The sequence below is a fragment of the Tupaia chinensis genome, unplaced genomic scaffold (genome assembly GCF_000334495.1).
Source record: "Tupaia chinensis unplaced genomic scaffold, TupChi_1.0 Scaffold144255_1, whole genome shotgun sequence".
NCBI lineage: Eukaryota > Metazoa > Chordata > Mammalia > Scandentia > Tupaiidae > Tupaia > Tupaia belangeri.
Genome location: NW_006204113.1, coordinates 2184251 through 2211184, shown reverse-complemented (window position 1 = coordinate 2211184; position 26934 = coordinate 2184251). Strand labels below are relative to the sequence as shown.

Genomic DNA, 26934 nt, shown 5'->3' with positions numbered 1-26934 from the left:
TTTTGCCATAGGGCGAGTGTGCTCACTAGAGACAGAGAGAAAGGGAGAAGGAAAATGAAAAACCACCACCCCCAGGGGGGATGGCCATGCCACAATCCCTTCTCTTCCATTTTCCTCTTGGGACTTGGGGCACGTACACATGCCTTGCATGATTTTCAAGTGGCCAGGTCTGGGACTCTAAATGCGGTGGCCATGTGGGAATCTAGGGCCTTAACTACCGTACTACCTGCTGGCCCCGAGATAGGTATTTTTGAAAGGGTCTTAACACATTGATTGTGACTCAATTCTGTTACTCAAGCTTGCCCCTGGAGCACTAGAGCCATGATGCTAGCCTCCCAGCTAGCTACGACCAGAGGCGCATGCCACCACCCTGGACCTATTTTTTGGTAGGACTAGGAATTAAATCTGGACCTCCCATGCAGTCTCAATCACCACAGAGCGACAACTTCTACTCGTGCCATCATGGCCAGCCCAGCTTTATTGATTGATTGATTTTTTTAAAGGAGAAATTAGGCAGTGCAGAGAGACACTGGGGGAAGAAATAAGACAATCAGAAGAGATCCTTTTGGCAAAGTTACCTTCATCGTATCTAACACGGCACCAGAAAGCTCACATGCTTCTTGAAATTTCACCAGCCTGTTTGTCATTTTTTTAAAGGTTTTTGCCATAGGGGGCACATGTTCACTGGCCAGAGATAGAGGGAGGGAAAGTGAGAAATAACCTCTCAGGGGAATGGCCATCATGCTGTCCCTTCTCCTCCAGTCTCCTCTTGGGATTTTGGGCACGCATACACATGTGCCTAGCATGATTTTTAAGCTGTTAAGTCTGGGACTCAAACCACAGTCGGTCATATGGGTGTCCAGTGCTTTAACCACCACACCACCCGCTGGCCCCTGTCAGCCTGTTCTCATTTAATATTATGGGTAAAAAAAAATTATCCCTAGCATGTACCAGCTGTGTGAAGCTATATTAGTCTCAAACTGAGTTCTGATTGCTTAATTTCTTTTTTTTTTTCCTTATGAGTTTTCATTATGCCTTAGGGCACATGTGCTCACAGGAGAGACACAGACAATGAGACGGAAAGTGAGAAATCACTCCCCAGGGGAGATGGCCACACCACAATCCCTTCTTGGGGATTGGGCACGCTTGCACATGTGCCTGGCCTGAGTTTCAAGCTACCGGGTCTGGGACTCAAACCACGGTCAGTGTGTGGGATTCCAGTGATGTAACCATTATGCCATCTGCCAGCCCTGGATTGATTAATTTCTAACATAAGACCACAAGGAATTATTTGTGTGAAATAAACTGTCAGAAAACTAATTCAGGAATACAACGGGCCTAGAGGCATGATGAGGGGTTGGTCTTTGTACAGAAAAGACCCTTAATAAGCCAGTGTCACGTGATGGGAAGTGAGGCAGGAGATGTTCTGATCTGGCCCTCATAAATCTGGTTCTCTGGGGAGCCATTCTAGTCAAAGTCATATCCCATCAACCTTACAAGGGGGAATATTGAGACAAGTCCCTATGGGGTTCACCAAAATCTTCATATTTTAGCTAGATTTCCAAAACAAGAAATAAATGTTTTAAAAAAAGGCCATCCTAATAAAAAACACATGCAAGAAAAATACAGAAATACGACCCTCCTCCCGCCCTGCCAAACACACACCTACCAACTATCCCTCAATGACAACTTTGAAAGTTGTGGACACACTGTGCAGAGGTTTGTCATGCTAAGCAAAACAAAAAACATGTTTTTAAAAACAATTACCATCCAAGGTAGGAACTGAGTCACGTGCCCCCCGGTTCACGGCGAACTTGGGAAAACACCACTGCTCAAATGGCAGGAAATTCCCCAACAGGAAGCCAAAGCACACTATAAGTCAGCACTCTTCCTACGCCACAGGACGGCGGGCAACGTCCCTGCTCCTTTGGAGCTCCCAGCTCTTCCTATCACTGTGGAAAAGGCCTGAATTCGGGAAACGAAGACTTTGGAGACTGTTTGTTTTTTTTTTTTAAGAGAGATTTTGTTATAGAGTGCGTGTGCTCACTGGACAGAGAGACAGAAAGGGAAAAATTATCCCCCAGGGGGGGATGGCCACACTGCAATCCCTTTTCTTCCATTCTCTTCTCGAGATCTTGGGCACGCATGCACATGTGCCCAGCAGGAGCTGGGCTGCCAGGTATGGGACTCGATCCATGGTTAACTGTGGGAATCCAGAGACGTAACCATTACGTCATTTGCTGGTCCCCGAGACTGGTAACTTCTTTAGAAAGGCTGGCCAACAGTCCTACAAGCCTGACTGCTGACAAAGAAGAGAGGAGGCGGACAGTCTGGGTTCAAATCCCAGCTCATGAAATAATTTCCTAGCTTTGTGACTATGGTCATTGTGCTGTTCCCTCCTTCATCTATACAATCAGGAGAATAAAGGTCTTTAACTTATTTGGCCACTAATAACTTGGCTTTTGGGGACTGAGTTAACCATGTAGACTACTCAGAACCATGTCTGATGCATGGTAAGGTCTCTAGCTTATTGCAGTTGTGGTCACTGTTAAAGGTACAATCACAGATGGGAAGGGTTTTCTTTGAACTTCTCTTTAATCCCCCAAAAAAGTACTCCATAAAGAAATTCATAAAGTCCAGGGTCTCCTTCTAGGTTCTGTTCTTGGTGAAATTCACTGGAAAATCGATCACCTTCTATGAACTGAGCCCCTGCCATGAGCAGGATGCTGTGTCAGCCAGTACTGGCCCACCTGCTGCTGATCAATCTGTCCAGAGGCCCGGGCTAGAGGGAGCTGGGGTCCAATCAGGGCTAAGAAGAAGGTCCCAACTCCCCATAACTCCTCATGGGTCCTCTGGGAAACAATGTTATGGGCCTTCCTTAAGAGAAGATCAACAAAGAGCATTTCTTAAAACAAACTAAAAAGGAAAAAAAAACAAAAAACAAAAAAACTAGCAAGTGGAAAACAAACATGACTAGATTATTTATTAGTTTTTTTCTTGTCCCCTCAGGAAAATTCCATTGTTCAAAAACACTTCCCTCTCCCCACTAAGGTCTAACCCATGGAAAACTGATGCCTGAGTGAGACTCCCCGAGCCTATGGGGGCAGAATTCCCCTCTTTGACCTCTCCCTGGAAAATGCTGCTGGGTGAACAGTAAGAACCCTCAATGAGCATCGAAGATTTGGCTCCAGGCTTTTTGGCCTCAAGCTCATTCCTGGACGTCCTTCATATGGGTTTTCTCCTTTGCTTTATCTGTTCCATGAGCCTATCCACTCAGGTAGAAATTAAGCATGCACACAGAAAGTTCTTAACCTGGCATCGGAGACCCTCCAGGACCTGGGAACTTTCCAGCCTGGTGACTGGAGTCCTGGAAGGAGACGGTTTTGGAGTTAGGCCAACTCTACCACTCATCGGCTGCCACTGCCAAAGCAGTTCCTGCCACCACCCAAGCGATTCCTTGTGCCCTCACCCCAAGACGTGTGGATGATGTGTGTACCTGGCAGGGCTGGTTCCAGGGTGAAGGGCAATGATGTAGAGGAAGACTGAATCAGGAGAGTTCTAGTTACATAGTACCCTCATCTCCCATTCCCTCCCAGGCAAAACCCATGCCCGCAGGGGAAGTATCAACAAGCGGCGATCTCTGTTCTTTCTCAATCTTTTTTTTTTTTTTTTTTTTTTTTTAAGAGAGGTTTTTGCTATAGGGTGTGCGCCTTCCAGGAAGACAGAAAGAGAGACAGACAGAAAGCAAGAAATCATCCCCCGGGGGGATGGCCACGCTGCAATCCCTTCTCCTCCATTCTCTTGGGATTTAGGCATGCACGCACAAGTGCCCAGTGTGAGTTTAAGCCACCCAGTCTGGGATTTGAACCACAGTTTACTATGTGGGAGTCCAGTGATGTAACCATTATGCCATTTGCTGGTCCCATGTTCTTTCTCGCTCTTAATGTCTGATATTCCTCTGCCTAGGAAGTCCTACCAGTCTCCAAAAGTATAAATCTTACCAAGGTCCACTTCAAATGCCATCTTTTTTTTTTTTTTTTAAGAGGTTTTTGCTATAGGGCACGTGCACTCACCAGACAGACAGAGAGAGACATAGAGACAGAAAGCGAGAAATCACCCCCCAGGGGGGATGGTCACGCCGCAATCCCTTCTCCTCTCAGGATCTTGGGCACGCACTCACACACACCCGGCGTGAGTTCTAAGCCACCGGGTCCGGGACACGAACCGAGGTCAGCTACATGGGAATCCAGCAACATAGCCATTATGCTAACTGCTGGTTCCCAAATGCCCTCCTTTATGCAGTCTGCCCTGAATCCTGTCAAGTCAAAGCAAATTCTCCACCTAAACACCACAGAAGCTCTTACATAGACAGTCCACCTCTACTTTGAGTTACTGGCTGGACATCCAGTCCTATCTTTGGCCTCTGCTAGATTACTTTTTTTATAAAGTTTGCTATAGAGCAGGTATGCTTGCCAGAGAGACAGAGAGAGAGAGATCACCACACACCCACCCCCAAGGGAGGGACGGCCTCGCTGCAATCTCTCCTCCATTCTCCTTTCAGGATTTTGTGCATGCACATTCAAGTGCCTGACATGTTTTTCAAGCAGCTGGGTCCAGGACTCAAACTGCACAATCAGTCATGGGGGATCCAGCTCCCTTAATCCCCACCTCCTGGCCCTAGATTACCTTCTTTCTTTTTTTAATAATTAATTTTATTCATTATTATTTTTTAACTTTACCAGCGAGAAAGAGAGAAAAAGAGAGAGGGAAAGTGAGAAAGCAAGCCGCCAGGTCCAGGATTCAAACCATGATCAGTCATGTGGGTGGGAGTCCAGCGCCTTAACACCATGCCACCTGCCAGCCCCTAGATTACCTTCTTGATGGCAAGAGTTATGTCCCCCTTGAAGATTTCTTTTCTTTTTTTGAAGAGGTTTTTTGCTACAGGGCGTGTGCACTTGCCAGAAAGGCACATAGAAAGCGAGAAATCACCCCCCAGGGGGGATGGTCACGCCGCAATCCCTTCTCCTCTGTTCTCCTCTTGGGATCTTGGGCACACACGCACACGTGCCCGGCGTGAGTTTTAAGCCACCGGGTTTGGGATGCGAACCGCAGTCGATCATGTGGGAGTCCAGCGACATAGCCATTACGCTAACTGCTGGCCCCTCCCCTCAAGGTTTCTAGTGCAGAAGAGGTCATAGCATCAGCTAGGATGCAAAAACTCTGAAAGTAGAACCCAGAAATCTGTATTTTCAATTTCTGACACTCGCCAAAGTTCAAGACCATGGGAATGCGGGTTTCCTGGATGAGTAAAAGAGTAATTATTTAAAGTACAAGTGCTATAAAAATGCATAGATAGGGCCAGCAGGTGGCATAGAGGCTAAGGTGTTGGATCCCACATGGCGAATTGCACAGCTCAAATCCCGGACCTGATGGACTGAAAATCATGAGTGAGCGTGTGTGTGTGTGTGTGTAGAAGGGATTATAGCAAGGCTATTCTTCCTGGGGGTTGATTTCTCACTTTCCCCCTTCTCTCTCAGGCAAGTGCATGGGCCCTACAACACAAGCAAAAACAAGCAAACAAAACGCGTGGAGATAATAATAAGGATGACGACGAGGTCCTTATAGCCTCAGCCTGTGCATCATTAAAACATTCGTCCGTTCCCATGTCGTGAAGGCCCGGTAATTGAGTTAGGTTACAACAGACTAAAAGGACACGGGGAAAGGTTGTTGTGTGTGCTGATGTATCTGGGTGACGTGTGTTCATGTGTGTATGTGTAACAGTGAGAGACCGAGAAAGAGAAAGAAGGCGGGGTGAGACGCTATCAGTGTCCAGAAAACTCCAGTGTAGTAGAGGTAAAAGGGCATCCCCACCCCACCCCGAGGTCTTTCCCGTAGGCCACTACAGTTAAAGAGGTACTTTGTCTGGGGGCTGTCTCTCTGATCAAACTGGAAAATAAAAATAATAAATAAAATAATTTCTGGAAAAAAAAATAAAAGAGGTACCTTGTCTGGCAAAAAATCTGCCAAAGATTTCCTGGTTGAGAAAACGGGATGGGAAACTAACCCAAAGCCCTTAACTTTCACATTTCAGAAAAAGTTGAAAGGCGTTTAGAGGGAACAGCATTTCATGTGACAAAAAGATCAGCTTTGAGAACTTCAGGGGCTCATGCCAACACTCAGCCTCCCTCCTATACACACCAGGCACAGGCCCAACCCTAGTAAAGAGGAAAACCAAGAAATTCCTGGGAAGGACAGCATGCACTTTGGGCATCTCCTGCCCAATAAGTCATTTCTGGCCACAGGTGAGAGGAGCGTTGTGCTTGTGTAAGTCCCCATCCCGCCAGAACCTGTAAAGCATGTGCTAACAGGTGTAACAGGGAGTCTGGCCTCCCGCTCTTCTCAGCTGACCACAGCTGGAGGGAGAGCTGGCCACTCATGGAGCTCTTCGTCTCTCTTTCTTTAAGCCTTGGGCTGAAGAACCTGCTGCCCAGGCTACCTCCCTGCCACCCGGGTCTCCTCTCCCTCCCAACCCACCCCTGGCTTTGGTGACCTAATTCTGGCGGCTACTGAGTCTGCTTCATCAATGGCCCAGGAGGTTCTGCCAATAAGAGACGGGGCCATCACCAACTCCTCTCCTTTCTGCCACCATGCTGCCTGGGCCGGGCCCAGGAAAGCAAACGGCAGCTCTGTGGCTTTGGGGCAGCCCTGCTTCGACTTCTGTTTTAATGAGGGGTGGGAGGGAGAACTTAAAGCCTGTGGTTATCTGCATTTTAAAACATTTAAGCACAGTTGGTCACCTGCTTGGCATGTTGAATTCTTCAGTGAGTTTCTCAGCTCAGCCTCACCTAAAGTAACAGCAAGGATTCTGTGTCCTTCACTGCTGCCTATGTGTGTGGAAGTCTGAGGGGGACTTGAGTCCTGTCCCCTCCTGCACTGGACTGGCCCTGGAATTCCTCTGAAAGGCAGACGAGCCAGTCCTCCATCTTTGAAAGGGAAAACCCAGGGGTCCTTTTGGAGGAACCGCTCCTGCTGGGTGTAAGATACGAGCTGCACCCCACAGGGACAGACGTTCCAGCCAGGAGTGATTTCCCTTCCACCAGTAAGAGTTGCTCTGGCTGCTGTCTTACCATACACGGATCGGGGAGTGGGGAGAGGAGGAAGGGAAATGGGCAGGGAGACCGTGAGAGTAACAACTACGGGTTGGACAAACAAGCCCTCAGTGGGTTCCTTTCCAAATGGAGGCAGTGATTGGGGCTTAGGCTTATTGGGAACAGGTTACAGTTTCCTCTCTCGGGAGACAGTGGTGAGAATAACGCGTGTTGGCCGCCCTGAAGCTTCTCTCCCTGAGGACGCCACCACCCTCCTGCTCTTGTCCAGCATCCCACACCACCTTGTGAGTCCCGAGAAGATCAGAGTATGAAGAGCATTAGGTGAAGCACCCTGGGTCAGTCCCTGGGCAACCCTGGAGGTGCAAGTGGTCCTGGCATCAACCAGACCAGTGCCAAGTCGAGCAGCCTTCACATGGCATTTGGTGGACGGTGAGACATGGTAGAGAAGCCTCCAGACGCTTCGGTTTGAGAACTGGGGACCAAACAAAAGAAAGAAGCCAAACCCTGTGACCCCCTCTCCAGGAGGACTCCACAGCAGGTAAAGAATCCCTTTGAGAGTGATCTCAGGAACAGGTGGCTCTGTGAGGCTCCATGGGGAATTCTGGAAGCCTCTTTAGCCTATAAGAAAGTGGCATTTGGGCCCTCTAGGAGTCAGCCTGACATTCAAACTGCTTGGCTGGAAAAAGGAGAGCCTGGGTTCTGGAAGGATCTCAGCGGCTGTCAGCGGCTCAGCCATAAGGGAGAGGGCATCAAGGAGAAATCCAAGGAGGAGCTTCTGCAGCAAAAAGGGCACCATCACCTCTCTTTTTTAAAAAACAAAACCGAAAACAACTACTTATTTAATTTTATTTATCATCATTATTATTTTTTAAAATTTGCTACAGAGCATGAGCGCTCACCAGAGAGAGAGGGAAAGTGAGAAAGCAAGCCACCAGGTCTGGGACTTGAACCGCAGCTGGCCACATAGGAGTCCAGTGCCTTAACCACCACGCCACCTGCTGCCTACCATTGCCTCTTAAGAGGCTCAGACCATACTCCCCAGAATTCAGCCCATGGGATGCGAAGAACACCAGGACTTCCTCCACTACAAAGAAACCTGGAACCCATAAACGGATTCTACTCACCAGCACTGTCCCCAGGAGAAGTGAGAAAAGGACCGAGCAGACCAGTTCCCCAATGAGCAGCCCCTGATCAGAGCGGGCCCCACAGCCTGCACCCCCACCAGGATGCGCCTTCCAAAGCCCAAGTCTGATCGCACCGGGGGCCCCGGGGCCGTGGGAGCCGGCAGTGAGGACTTACACCAGAGTTCATAGTAGTAGTTGCAGCACTGGGACTGTCCACAGCAGTGTCCTGTGTCACAGATGTAGCTTTGATTGTTCGTACCCACACAGGCCTCCTTGTCCTAAAAAACCAGAAAGTTTCAGCATATTAACGTACGGCTTTTAAACACCGCTTTTCTTCTCATCCCCTCCTCCTGGTTGTCTGCCCATCCAGGTCCAGTATGGTTTGTTCCAGTATTTATCCCATTAAGAAAAAAATGTTTGAAAGAACCACGCAACAGCAGAGTTTAGAAAAGAAAACATGGTTTATTAAAGAGGGAAGGAGATTCACAGAGTCAGCTGGGAAAGAGGGAACTTCTCAGACAGGGTGGGGCAGGGCAGGGCAGGGCAGGGCAGGAGAGGGGTGCCTTGTGTTCTTGGCATTGGAGCAGAAGCAATTCGTGTCCCAGGGTTAAACTCAGCCAGGAGGAAGGTGACTCTCCTGTAATTAGCAGTATGTTTCAAATAAAACTGGCTTTTCTCTGAAACTTCCCAGAATGATTAATGCAGTACATATTCTAGGATTACCACCTAGTCGGCCCTTCCATTCTTCCTTCAGAGCACACAATCTCCACGGTTCATTTACAGTGCAGTTCAAAAGAGAGCTAAAAACATCTGCTACTGAAACCCTTCATTCGTCAGAAAAGCCATGATCTGCTCAGGGGACCTGGCCCAAATTTCAATTTACAAGATCATTTTTGCTTACTGAATGATCTTATTTATTTTTTAAAAGAATTATTTAGTTTAATTTAATTAATTAATTGTTATTATTTTCCAGTTTGAACAGAGAGAGAGAGAGAAAGCAAGAAAGCAAGCCACAACATTCAGGACCCGAACCGCAGTTGGCCAAGTGGGAGTCCAGCGCCTTTAACCACCGTGCCACCTGCTGGCCCCACTGAATGATCTCTTAAGTACCAGACTGGATCCAGGATTCACACCATCCTTTGTCGAGGATGGCTACCTCAAGGGCACCACTGAGTCACCATTTAGCAGTTTGCCAAATTCTATTCACAGCCCTTGTAGACAGGGATGGAGGAAAAAACATTAAAAAAAAAAAAAAGAATTATTTATTTAATTTTATTTAGTATCATTTATTTTTTACTTGCCTGACAGCAATGACTAAATTAGTCATACTACTAATTTACCTCCAAAGGTTTGTTTAGTACATCAGAAATATCTTTTCTTTTGATAAAAAGAAAAAAGACAATGAAATGTATACATCATTATTATTATTTTTTAAATTTGTTACAGGGCACATGCACTCACCAGGGAGAGAAAGTGAGAAAGCAAGCTGCCGAGTCTAAGACTTGAATCGCAGTCAGCTCTGTGGGAGTCCAGCGCCTTAACCCTCATACCGCCTGCTGGCCCCTCCAATTTTTTTTTTAATAGATATATTTCATGGGGCCAGCAGGTGGTATGATGGTTAAGGCACTAGACTCCCACAGGGCTGACTGTGGTTCGAGTTCTGGACCTGGAAGCAGATTTCAGAGCCAAATGCTCCTTTCATAAAGACATCAAAAACCTTCTCCCCAGTTTACCAGGCCCTGCAAATACCATTCTTCTGGCATGTGAGAAAACTTACAAGACGTCAAGACATCAACCTTGTTTTACTCTTTTTATTTTTTTTTTGCAGAGGTTTTGCTATAGGGCACGTGCTCTCGCCAGAAAGACAGAAAGAAACAGACAGAAAGCGAGAAATCACCCCCTGGGAGGATGGCCATGTCACAATCCCTTCTCCTCCATTCTCCTCTCAAGATTATGGGCATGCACGCACACGTGCCAGGCGTGAGTTTAAGCCACCAGGTCCGGGACTTGAACCACGGTTGACTATGTGGGAGTCCAGTGACAAAGTCATTATGCCAACTGCTGGTCCCTCCCTTTTTTTTAAAACAGCATTGCTTTGTTCAATACATTCATTTATTAGATGCCATCTTTGTGCCAAGCTCCGTGTTGGGTACAGGGATATGGAAATGAATAAGACATTGCCTCCGTCCTCAAGAAGCTCAGAGCTGAGGAAGGAAAAAACCCTACTCAGCAAAGAAACCAAAACCACATATTGTACTTGCCACTACTCAGACCGGCCCTGCCCCATACATCCGGCAGCTGTCTGCCAGTGGAAACTTGGGTCACATGGCCGGCGCCTCCGGGCTGAGCCTTGCTTTAGGACACTCCCTGCTCAGCTAAGGTTATAAACAAAGTGCTCCAGTGACCGTCCACAGGGGCAGCGGCCGGGCAGCAGGAGCACAGGGACCTCAAGTTCCAGGGAAAGGACAAGAGAAAGGACAGGGCTGACCACCTGACCCCTGGCTTACCGCGGGTTTGCACAGCATATCCTCAGGTGTTACAAGTCTTACACTCAGAAAGGAGATTAGCAGGAAGAAAACACGGGAGAGACGTCTGTAAACTCTTCCAATGAGGGTTTCGCAACACTGCGGGCTCTTCCCACCTTCCCCTTCCCACGCCCACCATGAGCACAATGCAACACCTGGCCGGGGCCGACCGGTCAGCGGTTCGGGTGAGGCCTGGCACCCCAGGACAGGCGAGATCTGCCGCTGCTGTACCACGCGTGCTGATTTCAGAGCCAGGTGCTCCTTTCATAAAGACATCAAAAACCTTCTCCCCAGTTTACCAGGCCCTGCAAATACCATTCTGGCACTGGCTTGCGAGAGCACAGTTCAAAGTGTCCACACAGTTTCTAAAAGAGCTCGCGCTGCCTACATCCCAGCACTTGAAAGAACCCAGTGACTCGTCTGTCTCAGGGCGACTCACCAGAGGAGGCCCGGGCTCTGACCACAGGGCAGCCAACTGGTCCTGCGTGCGGTGTGGAATGGCAGGCATTTGAAATCTAAATAAGCGACATTCTCATGACCTACTGGTGTTTGTTAGCTCGCTCGCTCGCTTGCTCTTCCGTGCCCCAGGCAGGAGGTCTGGTATAAATAACCTCAATCCACTTCACGCGTCTGCCTCCACTTTCCTAGGGAGGGCAGAGGGTAGCTGCATCGTTTGATCCAGTGTTCGTTCCTCAAAGGCTTTCAAACCCAGGATATCTGGTTCCCTGTGCTCCTCGCCCCCTCCCCCAAACGCAGAGTCCCTGAGCTGCCTGGGATGGCCTTGGCTATGAAATGTCATTTTCTGTTGCAGGGGAGGGAAAGAAGACAAGGAGGAAATGAAGGGGGACTTGTGAAGGGGAGTGGTGAGGTCTGAATGGGAAGCTCCTGCAGCAAGAACTGCTGCGGTCAGAGGACACCTTGGGTTTGGCTCCTGCCAGTACAGAGAAAGGGGACTCTGGGTAAGCTGCTCCATGGCTCCAAGGCCAATTAGGGTGATCTCTAACCTTTCCTTCACTACCCACCTCCACTTCCGCTCTAACACTGTAGCCTCGAGCTGATGCAAAAGCTTGTGAAATTTGTGTCCCTTGAGGCGGGAAGGGGGGGCAAGCAGATGGTGTAATGGTGACATTGTGGGACTCCCATGTAGTCGACCACAGTTCAAGTCCCAGACCCGGCAGCTTAAAACTCACACTGGGCACATGTGCATGCATAGCCCAAGATCCCAAGAGGAGAATGGAGGAGAAGGGATTGCAGCATGGCCATTCCCCACCGTGGGGGAGGTGACTTCTCACTTTCTGTCTGTCTCTCTGGCAAGCACACATGCCCTATGGCACAACTCTAAAAAACAAAACAAAACAAAACAAAAAATCTCTCCTCTCACTGAAATCCAAAGTAAAGGACAGCAGGGAGACATGGACTGAAACACATGCTGCTGTGTGCTCTTCCACCCATCCCCAAGAGGAACCTATCTGTGGGTCACCCAGAGACTCTCAAATACCTCCAGGAACTGCATGATCCACAAAGCTTACGTGGTTAAGTTAGTCGGTTCTGAGTTCAAAGCCCAGCTCTCGAACTAGGCTTACTAATTAGTGTGACCTTAGGAAAGTCCCTTTACTTCTTTGAATACTTACTATCAACACTACTCTGTGAACCATTATTTCTGGGCATGAGAGACCCACATAGCATTTTGCTTCCACTTAGAAGTGTTTCGGAACAGTTCAGTTCTGTGGCGATGTGGGCTGCTCCAGACGCACATGAAGAACACATAAAGGAACCGGGGAGAATGTGATGGGAAGGGCGGATATGAAAAGTTTTCAGCACGCTTTATGACGATCCTATGCTCTTCTTCTAAGTATCTTCAAACACATTACACTTTCAGGTTGAGCATCCCTAGTCCCGGAGTCAGAAAGCCAGAACACTGCAAAATCTGAAACTTTTTGAGTGCCAACAGAATACTACAAGTGGAAAATTCCACATCAGTTAAAATGTTGCAATACAAAAATATAGTAGCCAGAGGGCAGCATGGTGGTTAAGGTGCTGCATTCCCACATGGCTGACCATGGTTCGAGACCTGGACGCTTAAAAATCATGTGAGCACATGTGCGTGTGTACCCAAAATCCCAAGAGGAAAATGGAGGAGAAAGGATTACAGGCTGGCCAACTTGCTGAGGGGTGATTTCTTACTTTCCCTCTTTCTCTTTCTCAGGTGAGTATATGCACCATATGGCAAAATGTTAAAAAAAAAAAAAAACACACAACTGTACAAAACTACCCTCAGATTATGTATTAGGTTGTCAGGAAAGCCATGATGTATTTTTTCTATGTTTTTCTATGCAAAAATGCATCATGAATTTCCTGACAATCCAATATATAAGGTATACATAAAACATAAATTTCTTTTCTAAGAATTAACGCTATTTATTTATTTAAATTTGACTAGAGAAGGACAGAGCAAGCAAGCAAGAAACAGCGAGCCCCCAGGTCCAGGACTTGAACCACAGTAAGCCATGTGGGAGTCCAGCACCCTTAACCACCCCGCCACCAGCATAAATGAATTCTGTGTTTATACTTTGGTCCCATCTCCAATATCTCATTTTGTATATGTAAATATTCCAAAATCCAAAAAGAATCCCAAATCGGAAACCCTTTGGTCTCGAGCATTCCAGATAAGGCACATTCAGCCTGTATTGTGTTGTTCAGGCCAACTCCTGAAGGGTGGGCAAGAAATCTCTCTCACGCTCCCCGTGGAGCCCAGGGCTGCTGCTTACTGCAACAGTGGCTGTGAAGGGGCAGGGCAGCTGTGGTGAAGAAGAGTTGATCAGGAAGTGCCCAGCACTGCTCTAAACGCTGTCCTCGTATTCTTCCATCAAAACCTGAGAGAAGCCCTATGAAGTGGGGGGTCACAGGGAGCAGAGTCTGAGAGAGGAAAGCAACTTCTCCAAGCTCACACGTAGGCCCTGAGCTTTTAACTGGTAAGCTACAGCTTCCTTCAATAAAGTTATACCTCTTCATGTTTATGTACTTCAGCTGTTTAAATAAAATCCCTAAGCAAACTAAACTGACCTGGCCTGAGAAGGGGCAACACGTGTGGGGATCATCCCATCTGTGATCAAAAGGGCACATCTGGGACCAGCAGTTAGCGTAATGGCTATGTCGCTGGACTCCCATGTAGTCGACCACGGTTCGCGTCCCGGACCGGGTATCTTAAAACTCAGGCCAGGTGCGTGTGCGTGCGTGCCCAGGATCCCAAGAGGAGAATGGAGGAGAAGGGATTGTGGCGTGGCCATGCCCCCTGGGAGGTGATTTCTTGCTTTTCTATCTCTCTGTCTCTCCTCTGTCTGGCAAGCACACGCACCCTATAGCAAAAAAAAAAACCTCTCCAAAAAAAAAAAGGGCACATCTTCGCAGCTGCTTTGTCAAAGGCAGGATGGTCTATCATCCCACTGTGAGCTGCGGGACCTTCACTCCGTCCGACGTTTACTTACATTCTCATTTACCTAAATAAATTTTGTTTCAAAGTTTAGTTTTTGCCATAGGGTGTAAGGACTCATCTGAGAGAGAGAGAGAGAGAGAGAGAGGGAGAGGGAGATGGGTGGAGAGAGGGAAAAGTGAAAATTCACCCCCCAGCGGGAATGATCACATGACAATCCCTTCGGTACTCTCCTCTTGGGATTTTGGGGACACACGCCCACACGCCAAGCATGACTCTCAAGCTGCCGGGTCCAAGACGCCAATCATGAAGCTTGCCACGTGGGATCCAGCACCTTGACCTCTCTGATCCCTGCTGGCCCACACTCCTTTTTCTTTCTTTTCTTTTTCTTTTTTGCAATCCTTTCTCCTCTATTCTACTCGGGATTTGGGGCATGCAAACACATTCACCTGATGTGTTTTTTAAGCCGCTGGGTTCAGGACTCCACTGCGCTGCGGGCCATGTGGGACCCAGAGCCCCAATCACTACAGCGCCTGGCTGGCCCATATGTTACGAATGTTTTCACGTTTACTTCTTCCTTCATGAGACAGGGCTCATCATGAGCTCTGCCAGCTTCGGCTTCCACACTTAGATCACGGGCACACGTCCTCTGCACTCAAACCTCTGGACAGGAACTGGACTCGACTGTGTGGCCCAGCTACCCAGGGCACTGCCTTATCGCTGCACCCCAATTTGGCCCTCCTTCCTTCACCATTCATTGAGGGCCTACCAGTGCCAGCACTGAGCCAGGGGTAGGGAACACAACACAACAGGCAAATGACCATAACCAGCAATGACTGCTATTCTCCTGGAGCTTGCTGTCTAAGGACAGATAACCAAGTGATCACAGACAAGACTGCAACGACAGGAGTCAGAAAGGGAAGGGAAGCCCTGCAGTGAGGGCCCACCATAGAGAAGACCTGGGAACTTGTCCAGAAGGTCCAGAACCGTTTCTGAGGAAGGCACGCTTGTACTGAGATGGACAGAATGGTTAGAGTCAGTAACTAGGAAGAGGGATGGAAAGAATATTCCAAACAAAACCCCTCTGGTGAGGAGACAATCCAAACAGGTAGGAAAGTAAGCTAAGCAGGGACCAGTCAAGGTGATGAGATGAGATTTGCATTTTAAAGAAACCTTCCTCCTTGCAGTGTGTTCACCTGCACAGAACTCCATGGCTTAAAAAAAAATGCATAGAAATATGGGACCAGCAGACAGCGTAATGGCTATGTCGCTGGATTCCCATGTAGTCGACCGCAGTTCAAGTCCCAGACCTGGTGGATTAAACTCACGTTGGGCATGTGTGTGCGCCTGCCCAAAAATCTCGAGAGAATGAAGGAGAAGGGATTGTAGCGTGGCCATCTCCCCTGGGGGGTGATTTCTCGCTTTCTGTCTCTATGTCTCTCTCTGTCTTTCCAGCGAGTGCACGCACTATAGCAAAAACCTCTCAAAAAACAAAACAAAACAAAAACTAGAAATACGGAACCAGCAGATGGCATAATGGTTTTATCACTGGACTCCCATGTAGTTGACCATGATTTGAGTCCTGGACCCAGTGACTTAAAACTCACGCCAGGTATGAGTGTGTGTGTGTTGTGTGTGCCCAAAATCCCAAGAGAAGGGATTGTGACGTGGTCACGGCCCCCCTGGCGGGGGGTAATTTCTCGCTTTCTGCCTCTCTGTCTCTTTGGCAAGCACACATGCCCTAGAGCAAAACGTCTCCCTAAAAAATAATGCTAGAAATATGGAACCTCTCAAAAGAGACTTTGTGCCGATAGTGAGCACTCCATGCCAAAGCCTTTCACTCCGGGAGTGGCTGTGTAAGAACTACCAGGAGCCTCAATGTCACTGCAGGCCTTCGGCCCTGGGCCCACAGTGGCCAGCTCCAAGAGACACGGCACCCGTGGTCCCCAAACGAAAAGCACAGGCACCAAACCGGAGGGAAACTTTTACAAAGGAAAAGGAGGAACAGGACGCCTTTTGCACATATGCAGAGCACGATGTCACCCCTGTGGTGGCAGCATAAACGGTGGGACTGACAGCATTTTCCCTAACAGTTTCTATGTCTTGTAGCTGCTATTCTTAGCTGCCCCTGTAAAGGTCAATCGAATCAGCCTAAGAACTTTCTAGGTGCCAACATAAAAGGAGACACTGGGCAGCGACAGGCATGGCTGCAATTTGCCAATTCACAGGGCTGGAAAACTCTGTTAGCAACTGGCTAATGGCAATGGCATTTCCGTGTCCTGGGGAAGATGCGAGAGTTTAAAAGTTGAAGAGTGGAAAATAGGAAAACTTAAGTCCTTTACAGGATCCCAAAGCACAGGATGCCAACCAGTTTGTCTGCTGGATATGAATGAATCCGGAGCACCACCTCTGGCCCTCCCTGCAGGGAGAAGAATCAGTTCCTGATGGAAAATGTCTGGTCTCCCCAAACGCTACGAATACGTATTGCCCCCTCCTTTGCCCTGACCACACACCAGGCACTATGTGGGATACTATGGCCATAGCAAGGAGCAAGCGCTTCGGCGAGGGAGAGCTTCTCCTGGCAAAACGGCTCGGTAGACAGCTTTAACAGTTCTACGTGGGCCGGCTCTGTGCTACGGCTGTAATGCACTGCTCAAGGGAAGGCGGATCCCATATGGTGCCCATGGTTCAAATCCCCAGTCTGATCATCACAGAACATGTCAGGCACATGAACAAGCACCCAGGATCCAATGTGCTGGGAGACTAGAAAAAGGGGGCTATGGTGTGACAAGACTCTGTGAAAGGTGCTCACATCTCTTTTTTACACGTGTGTGTACACATGCACGATCGTGAATAAAAATAGTAAAAATTCTTCAGTGATACGTCAGCAATGCAACTGGACCCACAAGGGAAAGGTCATGGATTCATGTCCTGGGACCTTCCTGAGCACACACTAGGTCTACACGGCTGAAAGTAGGGTGGATGACACCATAGGAACCTTGGTGAGAGTGCCTCTCTTTGTCTTACCTCTGTCTCACTCTCATGGATTTAAATAAATTAATAAGATTAAAAGAATGTTTTCAAGAGACCAGCAGTTGGCATAATCACTATGTTGCTGGACTCCCATGTAGTTGACCACGGTTCGAGTCCCAGACCCAGTGACTTAAACTCATACCAGGCGCATGTGTGTGCATGCTCAAGATCCTAAGAGAAGAATGGAGAAGGGATTGTGGCATGGCCATGCCCCGTGGGGGTTGATTTCTCGCTTTCTGTCTCTCTGTCTCTCTCCGTCTTTTTGGCGAGCACATGTGCCCTATAGCAAAAAACCTCTTCAAAAAAAAAAAAAAGTCTTCAAGGGAGTCAGCAGGTGGTGTAGTGGTTAAAGCGCTGGACTTCCACATGGCTGACTATGGTTCAAGATCTGAACCTGAAGGCCTAAAACTCATGCCAGGCGCGTGTGCATGCCCAAAATCCCAAGAGGAGAATGGAGAAGGGACGGCAGCATGGCTATCCCCCTGGGGGTTGATTTCTTACTTTCTTTCTCTGTCTCTCCAGTGAGCGTGCATGCACCCTGTAGCAAAAATCTCTCTCTTGAGACCAGCAGATGGCATAATGGTTACATTGTTGGACTCCCACAAAGTCAACTGTGGTTCAAGTCCCGGACCTGGAGGTTTACATTCACGCTGAGTGTGTGTGTGTGTACATGCCCAAGATCCTGAGAAGAGAATGAAGGAAAAGGGATTGAGGTGTGGGCATCCCCCAGGGGATGATTCTGGCCTTCTGTCTTTCTCTGTCTTTCCAGCAAGCGCACATGCCCTATAGCAAAAATCTCTCTTTTAAAAAACAAAAACAAGGGACCAGCAGTTAGCGTAACGGCTATGTCACTGAACTCCCATGTAGTTGACCACAGTTCGAGTCCTGGACCCGGTGGTTTAAACTCATGCCGGGTGTGTGTGTGTGCATGCCCAAGAGGAGAGTGGAGGAGAAGGGATTGTGGTGTGGTCATCCCCCCTGAGGGGTGATTTCTCGCTTTCTATCTCTCTGTTTCTCTCTGTCTTTCTGGCGAGCGCACGTGCCCTATAGCAAAAAACTAAAAAAAAACAAAAACAAAAACACTCTCACTTAAAAAAAAAAGGGCCAGGCGGTGATGCAGTGGTTAAGGCAGCTGGATCCCACATGGCCAACTGTGCAGTTTGAATTTCAGACTCAGCAGCTTGTAAAACATGCTGGGTGCATGTGTATTCATGCCTAAAAATCCCGAAAGGAGAATGAACAAGGGACCGCAGTGTGGTCATCCCCACTGGGGGGTTGGTTTCTCACCGCCCCCCTCTCTCTTTGGTGTGTACAAGTACCTTATAGCAAAAACAAAAAAGTTTTAATTTAAAAAATTAAAAACATTTCTTGAACTATGAAACCCCTTGAAATGTTGGCTTTACAATATCCTTTTAATTACAAAGCTGAGATTATAAGAAAGCAAAGAAGTCCCCAGAGACCAAAAATGACAATAGTAAATGAGATCAGGCCTTCCTAGTGGCCCTGAAATGTGGGGTAGCTGGCTGATAGTGGGTCCATTTGAAAAAGGGAAGTGAAACTGAGACCTAATAGAAAACTGAGACCCTCAAAGGGAAAGAACAGATCGGAAAAAACATGAGCCTGTTGGCACACAGTGACTGTCAGGAAGCTCTGAATTGAGAGGAAGGAGTGTCCCTGCTAATAATCTGGGATCACATGGCTTCTCTCAAGCTCATCTGAGAGGTGAGCTGTACCACTACATGGCCTGAGAATCCCCAAGCTTAAAAGTTAACACAAAAAGGGGACCAGCAGTTAGCGTTAATGGCTATGTTGCTGGACTCCCACTTAGTCGACCGCGGTTCGCGTCCTGGACCTGGTGGCTTAAAATTCACACCAGGCACGTGTGCGTGCGTGCCCAAGATCCCGAGAGGAGAACGGAGGAGAAGGGACTGTGGCGTGGCCATCCCCCCCTGGGGGGGTGATTTCTCGCTTTCTGTCTCTTTGTCTCTCTCTCTGTCTGTCTGGCGAGCACACGCGCCCTATAGCAAAAAAAAAAACTCTCAAAAAAAAAAAATAGTTAACACAAAAAGTGGTTCCAGGATGACAACAGCACTGACATTTGTCAGAAGAAAGACATTAATGGGCCCTGACATGAAGAAGTCTCATACATAAAGCTCTGTTGCAGAGAAGCTCACAACACACAATGCAAAAATACAAAATAGGAAAGTGTGGGGTCAGCAGGTGGTGTGGTGGTTGGGGGCGCTTGATTCCTACATGGCTCACCATGGTTCAAGTTCCGCACCTGGCAGCTTGCTTTCTCTCTCTCTCTCTCACACACACACACACACACACACACACACACACACACACACTGTCCCACTCTGGCCAAATTAAAATAAATAAAGTTAAATGAAATAATTCTTTAAGAAAAAAGTGAATATAAAAATTGTCCGTTACAAATAAGCCTTGGGAAACTCAACAAAGAGCAGGATAAGACCCCCCCTCTTGAAAAAAACACTTGAGACAATAGAATAATCAGATAAACTATGAAATAAACACATGTTTTAAATGATGAAAGCCAATTTTTTTTCTTTTTTTAGAGAGAGATTTTTTGCATAGAGCACATGGCACTTGCAGGAGAGACAGAGATAGAAAGTGAGAAATCACTCCCCAGGGGTATGGCCACACTGAGATTCCTTCTCTTCTAATCTCCTCTCAAGATTTTGGGCACACACGCACATGCACCCGGTGTGAGTTTTAAGTCACTGGGTTTGGGACTCAAACCGCAATCAACTACGTGGGAGTCCAGCAACATAACCACTATGCCATCTGCTGGTCCCAAGCCAAAAAGAACTTAAAACATGAGGAAAGAACATTATTTATTTTTATTAAAAAATATATTTTTTTGAAAGAGATCTTTGCTATAGGGTCTGTGTGCCTGCCGGAGAGACACACAGAGAGACAGAAAGCAAGAAATCACCACCCCAGGGGGGAGAGGGATGGCCCTGCCACAATCCCTTCTCCTCCATTCTCTTCTCGGGATCTTGGGCACACATACACACACATGCCCCAGGTGTAAGTTTTAGGCCACCGGGTCTACAACTTGAACCGCGGTCGACTATGTGAGATTCCAGCGACATAACCATTATGCCATCTGCTGGCCCCAAAAGAACATTATTTTAAAAGATATAGTACATGGATTGATTATGTGCCCCCAAAGTCAATGTATTTGAAACTTAACCTCTTTGCCCTCATGAATGAATTAAGGAGAGCTCTGCCATGTCATGATGGAGACCCTTACCAGATGCTGAGATGTGCCAATGCCATGCCCTTGGATTTCCCAACCTACCAGAACTGTAAGAAATTAATTTATTTTCTTTCGAAATTAGCCAGTCTCAAATATTTGGTTATACCAACAGAAAACAAACGAAGACACATTAGTGAAATCTCTGGACATGAACTTGGAATCTTCCCACGTGGGTCAGCCTTGTAGAGCAACATGTTTTATTGGGTTGGCAGAAAAGTCATGACATTATTTTTCTATGCAGAAGCGCACCTTGACTTTTCTGATGACCCAATACCACCGTGTTATTACCTGACCTCTCCCTAACCCCGGGAAATAGTTACTGAAATTGAAAACTCAATAGATGGGTTACACAGAAATTAGACCAAGTTAAGGAGAGAACTAGTAAACTGGAGAACAGAGCTGAGAATATCATCTAGTCAAGTACTTCCAACAATGAACAGAAAACACAGAAATGGAAAAGCTCACGAAGGAAAGAAGAGAACGAGGGAAAAAAGAGAATGGAGAAAAAGCAAAATTTAAAGTGATAACAGGAAAATTTACATAATCAATTAAAGATATGGAGTTTTCAGACAATAGTACACCTTCACCTAAGTATACCACTGCAAACTGCAAAACGACAGGCAGATGGTCTTAAATATGAGCTGGTAGATGGCGGGGCGGGTAAGGCGCTGGAGTCCCACATGGTTGACCACTGTTTGAGTCCCAGAGTCCCAAGTCCCATCTTGAAAATCACAACAAATAGATAAATAAATGTTCTTTTAAAAATCGTAAGTACATTCTAGTAGAGAAGACTAACAATTAACATGTAAAATGACAAGTTAAATAGAAGTCCCATGAAGAAAATAAAACAAGGCAATAGGACAAAGGACTTTAGATGAAGTAGTCAGGACACTTCACATATTTACTTTTCAACTTGGGTTCTTTTCTCGCCCCACACAGGTTGTAGCTGCTACTGCAGAATAAGCGACAAAATCAACTCTGCCTCCATTCTTAAACTACTAATCGCTTTATAGAAAGTAGACCAAAGTTTGGCACTGCAAACCCCTGGGACAAAGTTCCATCTGATTTTGGTAGGCTCTGTAATCAAAGGATAACAGTCTCTTTTTCCTTCCTTCCTTCCTTCCTTTCTTTCTTTCTTTCTTTCTTTCTTTCTTTCTTTTTAAGATGTTTGCCATAGGGCATGTGCGAGTATGGCCTCACTGTAATCCCTTCCCCTCCAGTCTCCTCCCAGGGTTTTGGGCACACATGCTCATGTGCCCAGCGTGATTTTCAACTTGCAGCACCACTGGCCAAGAGGGAGTTGAGCACTTTAACCACCATGTCACCTGCTGGCCTCAGGGTAACAGTCTTCACAAACAAGAAAATTTGAAATAGTTAAATGAGAAAAGACAATAAGCCACTTGAACTTTGAAACAGCTATTATTGTTCTATCCTATAAGGAATCTTCAAGCACGTTCAGGTCCAGGTTCTTAGGGAAAAAACTGTAGTGGTTATAAAAAATACTCTCTAAAGCTTTCTGGATTTGCCTACATGATACAATTAGTAAGCTAAGATCACAATCTCCTTAACACTATTGGTGTATTAAAGCTGTTTGAAAAGCTAAGGGAAATGAAAAAGAACTGTTCCAGGGCACACATGTTTGAAGGGTGTCACAGAAGAGGTGGCGACACACGAAAGTAGGCCTGGGAAGGGAAGAGGACGATGTCTGCAGGAGTCCTGGCCTACTGTGTCCCATGTATGATTCTCATCTCCCTTTTTCCTTTTTCACTTGGCTATCGGGGTGCGTGTGCTTGCTGAGGAGAGCGGGAGTAAGAAAGGGGGGGTGACCCCACTGCAATCCCTTCTCCATTCTCCCCTCAGAATTTTGGGTGTGTACGCACACATACCTGGCATGTTTTTTATGCCACGAGGCCCAGGACTTGATTCATGCAGTCAACGACGGGGGAACCAGCTGCCTAAACCACCATGCCAGCCGGTCCCTAGCCTCCCCTTTCTGACGGCAGGGGTTACTGTATGCTACTTCTGTATCCTTCACGATGTGCATCAGAGCCGACGACTCTCTCTGGCTTTACGACTGAACAGCCACAGAAGCACGTCACTTCATCTTTTCTGATAAGGACAAGCCATGGCTAAGACACTGCCTCGTTTGCACTAAGACATGAGGATTGGATTTTTATGTCGTTTGGTTAAGTTCAGTCATTTTCCAAAATAACGAATGGCCTGAGCTAGAGAGTAGGTTCCACTAACCAGGCCACAAGGCACTTGCTGGCAGGAGAAAGAGGAAATTATAGTGAGAGAGAGAAAGCACCCCCACCCCAGGCGAGAGGGCCACACAGCAATCCCTCCCCGTTTGTCCCTGCGGACAGTCACGTGGAGAGCCAACCACCATGCCACCTGTTAGTACCCCTGATGTGTTTTCCTTTTTATTTATTTTATTTATTTATTCTTATTATTTTCCACTTTGATCAGAGAAAGACTGGGAGTAAGAATGAGAAAACAAGCCACCAGGTCCGGGACTTGAACTGTTGTCACCCATGTGGGAGTCCAGCGCCTTTAACCACCATGCCACCTGCCAGTCCTGCCTTGGATGTGTTTTTCAAATTGCCATGTCTGGGACTCAGACTCAGCCATGTGGGATCCAGCCACCTTCACAACCATGCCACTGGTCCAGCCAGGACATCTCTATCTTCTTTGATTCAGCCTCATCCTTACATCTGCTGTAAGCTGCCTGGGCTCAGGGCTACCCAGTTCCTCATCCTCGAGCTGTAGGGTACCCTAGACGGTAAAGCACCGACCGGGGCTACTGACGCACTTGAGAAAAGCCTAGAACCAAGAGGTGGCTGCTTCAGGAAGTGTTGCAGTAGGTACTGCGAAAGGGGGGCCTGATGTGGACCCTAGGGTCGGGCTTCATCTACTTCTACCTGTGAGGGTCTCCTGGAACAAGCTGGTCTGGGGCCTCCCAAAGACTGACTTTCTCCCAGAATCTGAGGAAGGGCAATGCAGTGCATCAGAATAAATCAGAACATCTTCAAATTAAATGCATTTGCCTCAAAATGACAATGAATACATTCAGACAAAGTAGTGGCAACAAAATGTAACTGTTTCCCAAAGTATGGTCCTGGGGTATTTGTTAAAAATGTAGACTGAGGCTCAGCCCTGGCACTGGTGGGGCACCGCTATGTGACGGCTAAGGCCACTCGGGAAGCCTGGGGTAGGTTCCTGGTCCTACTTACGCAGCCTGCACTGTGGCATCTGCCTGCGGTCCCAGCTGACCAAGGAGGTTGAGGCAGAGGGATCTGGGGCATGGTGAAACCCATCAGAAATACCTCTCCCCCCTCCTGCCCTCTCTCACATGAAAAACAAAAACCTTTGGGGGTAGTAACTGAAATTTTGCCTTTTTAAAATACACTCCCTAATCATGTTCCTGTACACTCAAGTCTGAGAACCACTGCCCCAGATCGCTAACGAATATAGAATAGTTCTTGCCCTCTGAAAACAGAATAGAGGAATATTCTTTTCTAGAATCCCAACATGTCCCAAGCACTTAGAATCGAGCCATGTTACATCATTTATGTTTCCTCTGTCTTCTTCCATTAAAAAAATACACGAGGGGGGCCAGGAGGTGGCATGGCATGGTGGTTGAGTGCCGGACCTCCACGTGGCTGACTGTAGCGTGCTTTCTCACTTTCCAGGTCTCTGGTCAAATTTTTTAAATAATAATAATGACGAAGGGCCAGCAGGTGGCGTAGTGGTTACGTTGCCGCACTCTCACGTTGCTGACTATGGCTCAAGTCCCAGATCAAGAGGCTTGAAACTCACTCCAGGCAGACGTGTGTACACGCGCGCGCGTACGCATGCACCCAAAACCCCAAAAAGAGAGTGGAGGAAAAGGGACCGTGGCATGGCTATGCCCCCTGTGGGGTTATTTCTCACTTTGTCTCTCTCACATGGGACCAGCAGTTGGCGTCATGGCTATGTCACTGGACTTCCATGTAGTCGTCTGCAGGTCGAGTCCCAGACCCAGTGGCTTAAATTAATGCTGGGCACGTGTGCATGCATGCCCAAGATCCCGAGAGGAGAATGGAAGAGAAAGGATTGAGGCATGGCCACCCCCAACGGGGGTGATTTCTCGCTTTCTGTCTCTCTATCTCTGTCTTTCTGGTGAGTGCACGTACACTATAGCAAAAACGTCTCAAAAAAAATTTTTTTTAAAGAAGTAACGTATTAGGTACACGCCTATCCACACCAGGACTGATACTGCCAAAGCTGCTTTGCAACTGGATCCTCATTAAACAGCCCCCAAACATAGCAGTCAGCAAAGAAATTAAAATCCATTTCCTATGTTTCTATCAGGAACCTGAGTAACAAATTGAGAAAAAGCTACTTGGCACTGGTAGGAAAATCCCAGAGCAAAAACTTGGAAGTTGCACCATATCGCAGTTTATTAAGGCCTACATGTCGACGTCCCAACACAGGCAGGCCTGCAGGGTCTGGCTAGCTACAGCTGGTTGCAAAGGACACTGTGACAATACACTGCTTTCACCCCTGCACACTTAGAAGAAAAGGCAGCCCTGTCTCGAGATATCAAGAACTCCTCTCCCAGTCCCTGGCCTCTTCTGTCACAGAATACACCTACTGAGAAGCAAGTGGCTTTTCTTTTTCTTCCAGTTTTGCTATAGGGCATGTGTGCTTGCCAGAAAGAGAGAGTGAGAAAGCGCCCCCTCAGGAGGGATGGTCGCGCCACAATCCCTTATTCTCAGTTCCCCTCTTGGGGTCTCGTGCATGCACACACGCACCCAGCATGTTTTTCAAGCCACTGAGTCTGAGATTTGAATCCTGCAGTTGGTCATATGGGATCCAGTTGCCTTAATCACTACACCACTGGCTGGACAAAGTACAGTTTCTTTATCAAGGACTGGTGCAAGGAGCTGAGGTCCCCAAGAACATGTAGCAGCCAGTGGTGTGGGCAGGTACCAGGAGCACCCAGGCAGGGAGGAAGGGCAATTCAGCTGACAGACATTTGTCCAGAGTCCCATGGTCCCATGAAGCAGGTCCTTGCCTTCCCACAGTTGCATCACTGCCTCTCCAGTTGTTAAAATGAGAACTGCCAGGACCAGCAGTTAGCGTAATGGCTATGTCACTGGACTCCCATGTAGTCAACCGTGGTTCGAGTCCTGGACCTGGTGGCTTAAATTCACACCGGGCACGTGTACGTGCGTGCCCAAGATCCTGAGAGGAGAATGGAGAAGGGATTGCAGTGTCACCATCCCCCTTGGGGAGTGATTTCTCGCTTTCTGTCTCTCTGTCTTTCTGGCGAGCTCATGCAACCTATAGCAATAAAACCTCTCCAAAAAAAAAAAAGAGAACTGCCAACCAGTGGCCCTCAAGCCACAGAGGACACTAATAAGTAGTAAGTTCTACACCATATGGTACCTTTGCTTTTTCAACTTCTTTAAAAATGGAATTAACTAGGGCCAGCAGGTGCCATGGTGATTAAGGTACAAGACTCTCACATGGCCGGCCCTAGTTTGAGTTCCAGACCCAGTGGCTTGAAAATCACCCCAGGCATGTGTGCCCCAAATTCCAGAAGAACGGAAGAGAAAGGACTGTGGCATGGCCAACCCCCGGGGTATGACTGCTCACTTTCTCACTTTCTCTCTCTCTCTCCGCCCCTCCCTCCCTCCCTCCAGCAAGCATACATGTCTTATAGCAAAAACCTTAAAAGAAAATGGAATTAATTGGCAATATAGAATGAAAATAATTCACATGAAAATCCAGATTTCTAGGTCCTCTTGAAAAACCAAGGCCTGCATTCACACAGGCTCATGAGAGTCTGGGACGGAGATAGATCTGCACGGCTCCAGCTTCATCACAGACTCTGCACCCTACCTTGCCTCTCCTGTCTAATGAGCCCATGTGCTTGACTCAGTCATGTCAGTGCCTGACCATCCCCACCAGGGTACCTGATTATCACTTCCTACTCTAAAGGTTGAGCAGTGGGTTGTTTACCCTCACGTAATCAGGCTAAGGCTAAAGAGGCCGAAATACAAGAAGCTGACGTGTGTAGTCTCTACACCAAGGCTCCAGTAGCACCTTAAATATGATATATCAAATAAGTACTTGGGGAAGAAGAGAAGCCTCTCTGCCGCACGAGGAGAACGCCTGTTGACAGTCAGGAAAACCTCCTGCTACAACAGCAAGGAGAGAACCAGTTCCACAAAGGACAGCCCATACCAAGCTCTGGGCTCGGTGTTATTTATGGCCCTTTTCATAGGGAATGAGGAAACTGAGGTTAAGAGTGAGCACCCACAGTGGTCAGCAGGTGGCACAGTGGTTGAGACACTGGAGACTCCCACACAGCTGACCATGGTTTGAGGACCAGATCTGGTGGCCTGAAAAATCATGCCAGGTGTTTATGATAACATGT

At 47.6% G+C, this 26934-nt stretch overlaps 1 protein-coding gene across 4 annotated transcripts in view; it reads right to left on the bottom strand.

The window, feature by feature from the left end:
- The window catches only part of WBP1L (WW domain binding protein 1 like), a 90459-nt gene that overhangs the window by 13664 nt on the left and 49861 nt on the right, over window positions 1-26934 (bottom strand). For all 4 annotated transcript variants that reach the window (XM_006166381.3, XM_006166380.3, XM_006166383.3 and 1 more), the window contains exon 2: window positions 8409-8511. In XM_006166381.3, the coding sequence (XP_006166443.1) occupies window positions 8409-8511 (103 nt within the window). The remainder of the gene's footprint in view (window positions 1-8408; window positions 8512-26934) is intronic.